Genomic DNA, 9535 nt, shown 5'->3' with positions numbered 1-9535 from the left:
ACCAGTGTCTGTGACAGCTGTTGGGTGGGTAAGAGAAATCACCAGGATATATGTTAAATCATCCGGATGTATTTTAGAACCAGAACACAACAAAACCTGGGAATTTGACATTAGGTCCAGTTCTTTTTTTTTTTTTTTTTTTTTTAGTTTTTTGGGGGGTTTTGTGGTTTCTTTTCTTTTCTTTTCTTTTCTTTTCTTTTCTTTTCTTTTCTTTTCTTTTCTTTTTTCTTTTCTTTTCTTTTCTTTTTTCTTTTCTTTTCTTACTGTAGCCATGAATATTACCAAACAATTGCACTGATGAAAAGAAAATCTGATACCAAATAAACAAAGCAAAAAAGTTGATCCTTTAAGCTTAAAAGGAAGTACGCTGCTCTGTGGCATTCACACATTTGTAAATGTGATCAAGCAGAAGAGAATGTGTCTCTCCATTATATATTGCAAGGTCTTTTCAGGCCAAATTTTGTGAAATGTGCTCAGTGGAACCTGAAGCCACATGACCTGTTAACATTGATGCTAACACAACTGTCTAAATTACAAATAGTGATTTAGGATGAGTTTTAAAACTGCATCCTGCTTCCATTTAAAGCAGTGTCACAGCTCTTCTTCTCTGAACAGGGCTGGGATGTCTGTGAATGTATGAACCATCTTGCCAGAGTGTATCCACAGATGTCTGTAAAGGTGAGAAAGGCATGTGTGAAACTACCCAGGAAATCATAAAGTTAAGTGGTTTATATTCATCATCTTGCTGTGGAACACTAAAAAACTCTGGATAGTTCCTGAATGGCTTTGCCAAGGACATCTGGTGAATCTTAAATATCTATGTCCAGTTGTAAGATAGTAGTAAGCTTTAAATATGGAAAGGTGTTTTCTGTTTCTCTTAAGATCCCTATTAGGACAAAAGTGTACCAGTCAGATGGCAGAAGTATCTTCATAATTTATGCATAAACATGTGCCACCTTTCCTAAAAACTGGAAAGGAAGAGATGGAAGACTGGCAGCACCATCTCCTGGCAGATAAAAGAAATAGGGACCACTTTCTGTCAGAAGGTAGGGCCCAAGTAATTTCTTCGTGGATTTTAAAAAGGCTGAAGCAGGAAGTAACTTCACAAGAGTATATTCCCTCCCTAAGAAGATTAACTTTTATATGCTTCAGGGAAGAAAAGCATTATGTGTTATTATAATTATAGAGAACATATGCTCACAATAATGAAGAACAAATTCAGATTGCTTCTGCCTTTACAAAGCTCTCTCATGTTAGTCTCTGCTCTCCTTTGTGATGCAGGAATAGCAGATTTCAAAACTAGCACAGCAGGTAAGTCAGTCCAATTGCAGCATATTTGTGTAGTCCTGGAAGACCACAGAAAACCATAGTAGTTCCTCGAAGTCAGAAAATCTTGGGATATGTATATTTCAAGAGTTGTAGCCAAATTTCTGTCTTTCTGAGTAAGTAGGGGAAATGTTGGGAAATCATCGGCTCACTAATGTTGAAATGTTGGAAACTCCTGGATCACTTATGTGGAGTGCTATTTTACATATTTTGAAAGTGACAATAGGCCAAACAGAGCTAAGTAGGGGTGAGGCCTTCAAAGTAATGAAACACTGTATGGGAAAGAAAAACATCTATGGAGATAAAAGAGGAGACTAAGTCAGATGACTTGGTGAAAGACAGACATGGAAGAGAAGAGTGGAGGAAAAAGAGGTAAGGAATTACAGAAATTTCAGAACTGGTATGCCACAGGAGTCCAGATCTCATTTATCAGCAAGAGGAGGACAATCTCAGCAATCAGGCCGACCTGTACCAGTCTTCTGCCTGTTAACTCTTGCAGACCTGTTCTTGCTGTTAGGTCCCCTGTTCCATGGTATGAAACAAACACAAAACCCTCCTTGTGCAACACAAACATGGATGATGTTTTGTTGTTGGGGTTTTTTCCCATGTTTTGGAAGTTATTTCACTTTAAGAAACTCCCATGTGCTTTTAAAGTTTTGTTTGTTTGTTTTCTTTCTGCAGAAAGAAGTGGAAGAGATTTATGAATATGTTCATTCCATCCTTCTCCCAAAGTATGAACACTTCTTATAAGTCACTGCACTTCCCAGGACTTTGCCCAACATAGATTCAAAAGCCACACGTGATACAGGTTTCAATAATTCCCATGGGAAAATATGCAGCTTTATGAAGCCTACATCTCCCACATGGGTGGGGAGGAGCTCTGCTTATCTCTTTAGCTCAGAACCAAGATCAGGACTTTTTCCTCGGGGGATCATTTACTCTTCAAACATTCACAAAACAAAGGTAATCCACCATCTTCCTCCAGGGCATGCCACAGAATCCATCTTCCTTTCCAAACAAACTACTAAACTGTATATTTTATGAATCATTCTGAGTAGTGGGCTTACCTCTTTTACCTAATAGTTTTTCTTAAAGGAACCCTTCTTGTCAACAGGGTCAGTTACCCAGCTAGCTGTCACTCCACATCTCTTTATTATTGACACAGGGAAACACAGTCACTGCCTTTATATATAAAATTATTTTGTTTCTTTTCTTTTTATTCAATGTGTTATACTTGTGCTATTCCTCACCAACACACTACGTGCTGTTTCCCATTAATTTCTAATCATATCCTATCTATTTAGCATATCCTTGTTTAGTCCATACTCATATTAATAAAATGGCTCAAATTCCTTACTGTGGGAAGGAAAGAATGCATTTCTATTAATACTGAGTATCAACACACTCCAAAAGTGGTCTTGTACTGGACACAAGATGATATATTTATATAAACAAATTAAGATTTAAAAAAACCCCACACTCAGACATCCCATTAAACTAACCTACAGATGACAAATCAATTCTTGTTATTAATGTGGAATAAACCATATTGCTAAATCAGTGACAATTTTCATAATTACTATATACTGTTATGCTATTATTAAATAGCAATAGTCTAAACACTTTAATCTAACAACTCCATTGTGATGGGCTCTGTGAAAACCCAAAGTGCAACTCTATAACCCTAAAAATATTTACAGCCAATCAACTTCTATTATTAAAGTGTCCTTGTGAGATAAGAAGTAAATGAAAGAAAAAAAAATACTCAGTGGGAACATTCAAGTTATAATAGAAAAAGAAACTTTTAATCTGGCTTTCTTTATCTTCCTCCACAAGTTACAAAATAGTGAGAGATAGAATAGCCTATCCATCGATAAAAAAATGGATCTGTACTGATACCTCTGAAGTCCAATATGTAATCTGGAAATTGGGATTAGAAAGAACAATGCATTCCAAAAAGTTCAATCTAAAGTTGATTCTATAACTTGCCAAAAGATTCTGCCATATTAAATCACATCTGATTAGATGGCAAATGAAAATTGAGGCTTATAAATGTTACATGTAACATTCACCAAATACTTACAATGATGACCACTTGTTTAGTTGTTATTAATGTGAAATGACATCTTAGAAAGCTGATGAAGTATCATCTACCTGAAACTTTAATTCTGTACTCAGTGGATGTCAAAAATTACAGAAAGTCACTAGAATCCAGACATGTGTAGAGGAAAATTATTTATTATATACTTCAGAATGGCTGTGCTATATCAAAAAACCCCCAAAAACCACAAACTCAAAAACCAAAACCCAAAAGCCAGAAAGATGTTTAGATTAAGCACAAACATGGATTAATCAGATACAAAAGAAGGCTAACCAAAATAAGACATTTCAATTGGAGAAAAACCCAATCAAACTTGTAACTCAGAGGGTTATGATAGATTTCATGAATGACATAGAAGGAAAGAGTCATAAAATGCATAAAACCCAATAATAAATAATTTTCAAGAAGATCTGAAATAATTTAAGATTATTTCAACAATCTTAGTGTACCAGGTGCCAGAAGCTGAGACTCACCAACCAAACTGGCTGCAAAACCAGTACTGAGAGATGATAAAACCATGGTGGAAAACCCAAAAGAACCTCCTGAGTGTGTGTTCCTCTGCTGGAGCACTTCATCATTAGCCTTACTTACCTCTGATCTGTTTCAAATGGAGACATTGACCTAAAAAGTTCATGACACAAAACAAACAACTTTGAGACAAATTCTGAAGAGACATTGTTCACCCAGGAAACTCAAGGATGCAATATTTTGTACAGTGTAGTAAAATTCTAACTGTGGTATCAATTCTTGCTTAAAACTTTCTTGGCATCTAAGAAGTAGATTGTATCAAATGTTACATTATTTTTTTAAATCGTGACCATTAAAAGTGACACCTTTTCCACGCAGACTAGTACAACTATAATTAGTGCACACGTGGGGAGATGTGATTTATCAGGGAAAGATCTACAAGGGTTTTGTCAACATTGTTCTTGCCAAGAGAAGTCTTGCTTTGTAAACTCAGATTGAATGTGTCAGCAAGCACCTGGATAAGAGGGATTGCAGAGATACAGTTTGCTGAGATTTCTGAAAGACTTTCAAGACTTTCTTGCTAAAGGTTCTTAATGAGACTAAACAACCAGAGGACAAGAGCGAAGATCCCAGCATGGATTGAAATGCAGTTAAAAGACTAACTTTATGGTCCATTTTCACAATGAAAGAAGTCACTAATGCACCTTCACATCTCTGCACTTACTCATAAATAATCCAAGTAAGATAAGGAGTGACAAGACAAAGATTGCTGAAGATATCATGTTATTCATGAAAGGAGAGAAAAGGTGTGGCTGAGAATTGCAGAAAGACCTTCCTCTGTTCAGGGCTCATAGACACCTACTGATGATCCACTATATGGGGACAGATATGCTCCAGCACAGGACTCAGCAGGGACCCCCAGACTCTTCTAAAGCCTCACTCCAACCCTCTGTGTCATCTGGAATAGCACAGGACACCTCCCTGTGGACAACTGAACAGAGACCTCAGAGCCTGGCAGGAAAACAACAGATGATCATGAAAACAACAGATGATGTAAATCCATGCACATGGGGACAAAGCAGTCCTACATCACGTGTGGAATAATGCTCTCTGAACTGACCACTACATGTCAGGAGTGAGAGCTGGGAAGTTTAAGGTTATTTGTAGGACAATGCCAGCTCAGTGGAGATCAACAGCACATTGAATATTCGAAATATTCAGAAGCAATACTGAAAACAAGGCAGGAAATATTATTATGCCACTTTATAAATCTACTAGATGCCTTTGTCATGAGCCCCATATGGAGTTCAAGTCCCACCACCACAAACAAGAATAACAGAAATGGTGAAGTTCATAGAATAGCAACATACACCTCACTGGAAAGGATATTTCACTTGGATTTGTCTGCAAGAGGAGCCTTACCAGACTGCAAGGGGATTTCATGGAGGCTCTGAAGTGGCGACTGGCACAGAGAAGGCAAACTTGATGTACTGTCCTTCCCCAAGCAAGAAGCAGGGTCAGGTCATCACACGGTGTCACAAAATGTCAAGTTGAAAGCAAGAAAAGTGGCTGTTCATACATACAGTGACATTGTGGAACTCCTGCCACAGGATGATATGGATGCTACAAGTTTACAAGCAGGAGATCACAGAAATCATAGAAATCATAGAAATCACAGAAAGGATAAAGTTGGAAGGGGCCACAGTGGAGCATCTGGTCCAACCTCCCTGCTTAAGCAGGGCCATTTCAGAGCACATGGCACAGGATTGTATCCTGGTGGTTCTGGAACATCTTCAGTGAGGGAGACTTGACAGCTTCCCTGGATAATCTCTTCCAGTGCTGAGTCACTCACACAGTAAAGAAATTCCTCCTCATGTTCAGCTGGCACTCCCTGAGCATCAAACCAACTGAACAAATGTATGGAGGAGATACAGTGAGGGCTGCTAAGCAAGACACAACCTCTGATTTCAGGAGCCACTGGATGCAAATTGTAGGAAGTTCAAAGCAGACCCAGCAGAAGTTTCCACAGAAGTTTCACCTCTTACAATCCTTTCATCTTTGGGGACAAGAACTGAGAGACACACTCTTGTTTTAAGTGATGTATCTGCCTTTCATAGCCTTTACGGTGCTATGAAAAATTGAAAAATGAGTAATTTTATTGATGCTTTTAAAATATTTCAGGTTAACTAATGAGCAGCACAGCTCAAGCAGGATGGGCAATTGGGACACTTTTTCTCCAGTTTTGCTGAGTACATCACTTGCAATCATCTTTGCTGGAGACATCCGCAAAAAGGTAAGAGATCACCAAATTCAGGGGAACATTAACCAGAGCACTACAGCACAGTTGTAACACATTTTCTATGCTTATATCTCAATAAGGTGTCCTCTTTGGGAACAGTTGAGCCATGGACCCATCACTTATTATTTGTACCAAGTGCCACAGTCCTCAGTTGTGCTAAGGAAACTGCACAAAACCTTGTAAAGTCCCTGAGTACAGTCACTCACGTGGGCTGGGGAGGAGCAGCAAATGCAGCTGTGAGTGGCATCACTGAGCCTCCAAGTTCTGAGAGCACCAGGGTCCTGCCCAGGCAGGTCCACACACCACACTGTCCCCAGAGAGGGGCTGCAGAGCCCAGAGCCTTCTCCCTTCCCAGGGGTCAGTTCCTGCCCTGGGGAGGCCGTGACGGGGCTGTGGTGAGGCTGTCCCAAGAAGGCAAGTGCTCTCAGCAGGAAGAACAGCATTGCCAACAGGTTGAAGGGGGTGATCCTGTTAGGAGTAAACCCTTTTAATTTCAATCCTGCCCCTCTACCCAGCCCTGGTGAGGCACACCTGGAGCGCTGGGTGCAGTTCTGGCTCCCCAGTGCAAGAGAGGCATGAAGCTCCTGGGCAGAGGCTACAAAGATGATGAAGGGACTGGAGCATCTTCCTTATGAGGAAAAGCTAGAGAGTTGGGCCTGTTCAGCCACAAGAGATGACTGAGAGGGGACCTCATCAATGTATTTCAGTATCTCAAGGGAGGGTGTCAAGAGAATTGAGCCAGCCTCCTCTTGGTGGTGCCAAGCAATAGGACAAGATACAACAGGCAGAAGTGGATACTCAGGAAGTTCTACCTGAACATGAGGAAGAACTTTACAGTGCGTGTGACCAAGCATTGGAACAGATTGCCCAGAGGCTGTGTCGTTTCCCTCCCTGAGTATACTCAAGAACGGTCTGGATGCAATCCTGTACCACGTGGTCTAGGATAACCCTGCAGGAGGGGGGAGGCTGGGCCAGACGCCCCGCTGCGGTCCCTCACTCGCTGCCCCACGCCGAGCCTCCGTGAGGGCAGCGCCCGCCGCCTCCCGCCCTCACAGCCGAGCGGGCGCGTCCCCCCGCACCGCCCCCCCAAGATGGCGTCCCCGCCCGCCCCACAATGCCCCGCGCGCAGCTGCCGCGCTTCCGGGTGCGGGCCCAGGAGGGTGGCGGGCCCAGCACGGCGGGCGGAGGGCGAAGCTGCTCCGAGCGGATGCGAACGAGCGGGCGCGCAGTGCCGGAGGAGGCCGCGCCCGGACCATGAGGCTTCGACTGTGGCTGGTCCCGGCCCTGGTGCTGCTGTGGGGGCCGGGCGGGCTGGAGGCGCTTGGGCACCCACAGCGCCCGCAGCGCTACGGTGAGGACAGGGCGCGACCACGGCAACCCCGGAGGGGAGGAGGAGGAGGGAGAGACCACTGCGACAGTGGGGGGGAGGCAGGCGCGGCACCCCTGTCTCTGCCGGGGGTTGGCGATGGGTGCTGTGTGGGGCGGGGCAGGGCAGGGCAGCCCTTGTGCTGAGGGCATCGCTGATGGGCAGCGTTTGGGGCTACTGCTCCCTGCAGGGATACACCATTGTTCACACGCGAGGTCTGCTGAAGAGTTTTCCTCCCAGGAGTTTGTGTTCTGTTAAGGCGGGCTAATCCCAGAATAGGTCGGGTAGGACGGCACCGCGGTGGGTCATCTGGTCCGGTGTCCATGCTCCTGCAGGGTCATCCTGGATCACATTCCGCAGGATTGCACCCAGGCGGTTCTGGAATATCTCCAGGGAGGGAGGCTGCACAGCTTCACTGGGCAAAACCATATAAATGGCATCCCTTCGTAGTTCTGTTTGGAGAGTCACCAGAGAGTTATTGGAGCTGAAAGTGACCTCTAGAAAAGCTTGACACGGAGTAGAACCGCTGCTTTATTTAACTTCTATAAACAGTTTTGCATCTAAGCTTCTGCTTTGCACTGAAGAAGTTGTAGACTTTTGTTTGATAAGCAAAAGCTTATCACTGCAATGGCAGACGGACTCTTGCATGAGGCAGTGGCCATGTCTTGCCCTCAAGACCCATGTCTTACATACTTCTTGGATCCTTGTCTTTGCTCCATTTTCCTCTTCTCTGTATGATAGTTTCTGAGCAGCAAAATTCTTGTTTCCTTTAAAAGCTTTGTCTGGCCCCCACATGAAAAACCCCTGTTTTGAAAATCAAAGGTACAAAAATGATTTTGTGATAAGTTCTGTTGCTTTCCTTGAGCCCATTGCTATGTAGGGTGGGATTCACATGGCGTGATGCTGACATTCAAAGGAACAACTGAACTGTCTAAAGACAGTCTCGGAGCACTGTTGCAGTGTTTAATCAGCTGTACATTCCCACAGAGATAGCTGTCCTGTCTCCAGTCCCTGAGGCCAGCAGGGACTGCTCCAAGTCTCCTTTCTTGGCTTAGATCTCTCAGCGCATTTCCTGACAGGTGTCTGCACCTCTGCCCTCCTCTCCTGCACCTGAGGTGGATGGATTTGTGGTTTTGTGCACACCTCAGCAGTTTGTGGCTGTAGGAACCTGGAAAGGCTCAGTGGGGGATGCTCCAGGAAGTGTAATAGAAATAAAACAAACACAGTGTGTCCTTTCACCATCAGGGAGGTCCTGAGCAGCTGTTGCATCTTGGGCTGTCAGATCTTCATGCCTTCTAAAGGACCTGTCTGCTATCAGTTTGTGCAGTCTTTATCTGATGGCTTTTATCTTCTTGGCCCACATACCACTGTGCCTGGACTATGAGCTCTTCAATTTTATGAAATACTGCATGGAGGAAAACTTTATTTCTTCTGTTTCTCAATGTTGGAAGAATTATTAATTTTCTTCACACCTGTAGTGACTTACATACCTATGCAATTTGTCTCATTTGTACTACTGTTTGTTGTTTAAATGATAAAATATTAGTCTATATAATAATTCTTAATATGAGGAAAGAATCATGGCTTTATTGGTTACTTTTTTCTATATATTTTGTGTTGGATTTTTATTTATTTGAGATGTATGGTCAGGGCTGCAGGACACCATTTGTAATACAAAGGCAGCATACATTTATAATTATGAATGGTTTTGGTTTTGTTTCCTTTCTGGGTAGTTTTTGGTCTTTAATAGTCACATCAAGCTCTCTTTTCTTTGTTTTTTTTTTTTTTGTTTGTTTGGGGGTTTTTGTATGGGGGTTGGTTTGTTTGTTTTTGTTTTCTTTTGGGTTTTTTCTGGTTTTTTTTTTGTTTTGCTTTGAGTGGTAGTAATTGTACTGATAAACTTCGTTGTGTAAAAACAGTGAGGAATTCTTTTCCTCACGTGTTATTTCACACATTCACACCTTGAATTTCATCA

The 9535-nt window shown here is 42.5% G+C and overlaps 1 protein-coding gene across 1 annotated transcript in view; it reads left to right on the top strand.

Moving 5' to 3' along the window:
- The first annotated feature begins 7209 nt into the window (after positions 1 to 7209).
- The window catches only part of ADAM17 (ADAM metallopeptidase domain 17), a 34745-nt gene continuing 32419 nt past the window's right edge, over positions 7210 to 9535 (top strand). Inside the window, exon 1 of the mRNA XM_054629015.2 lies at positions 7210 to 7545. Coding sequence (XP_054484990.2) covers positions 7449 to 7545 — 97 coding nt within the window. The 5' untranslated portion in view covers positions 7210 to 7448. The remainder of the gene's footprint in view (positions 7546 to 9535) is intronic.

Source organism: Agelaius phoeniceus, chromosome 3, assembly GCF_051311805.1.
Source record: "Agelaius phoeniceus isolate bAgePho1 chromosome 3, bAgePho1.hap1, whole genome shotgun sequence".
In the NCBI taxonomy this organism is placed as follows: Eukaryota; Metazoa; Chordata; class Aves; order Passeriformes; family Icteridae; genus Agelaius; species Agelaius phoeniceus.
This window is presented reverse-complemented; position numbering and strand designations above follow the sequence as displayed.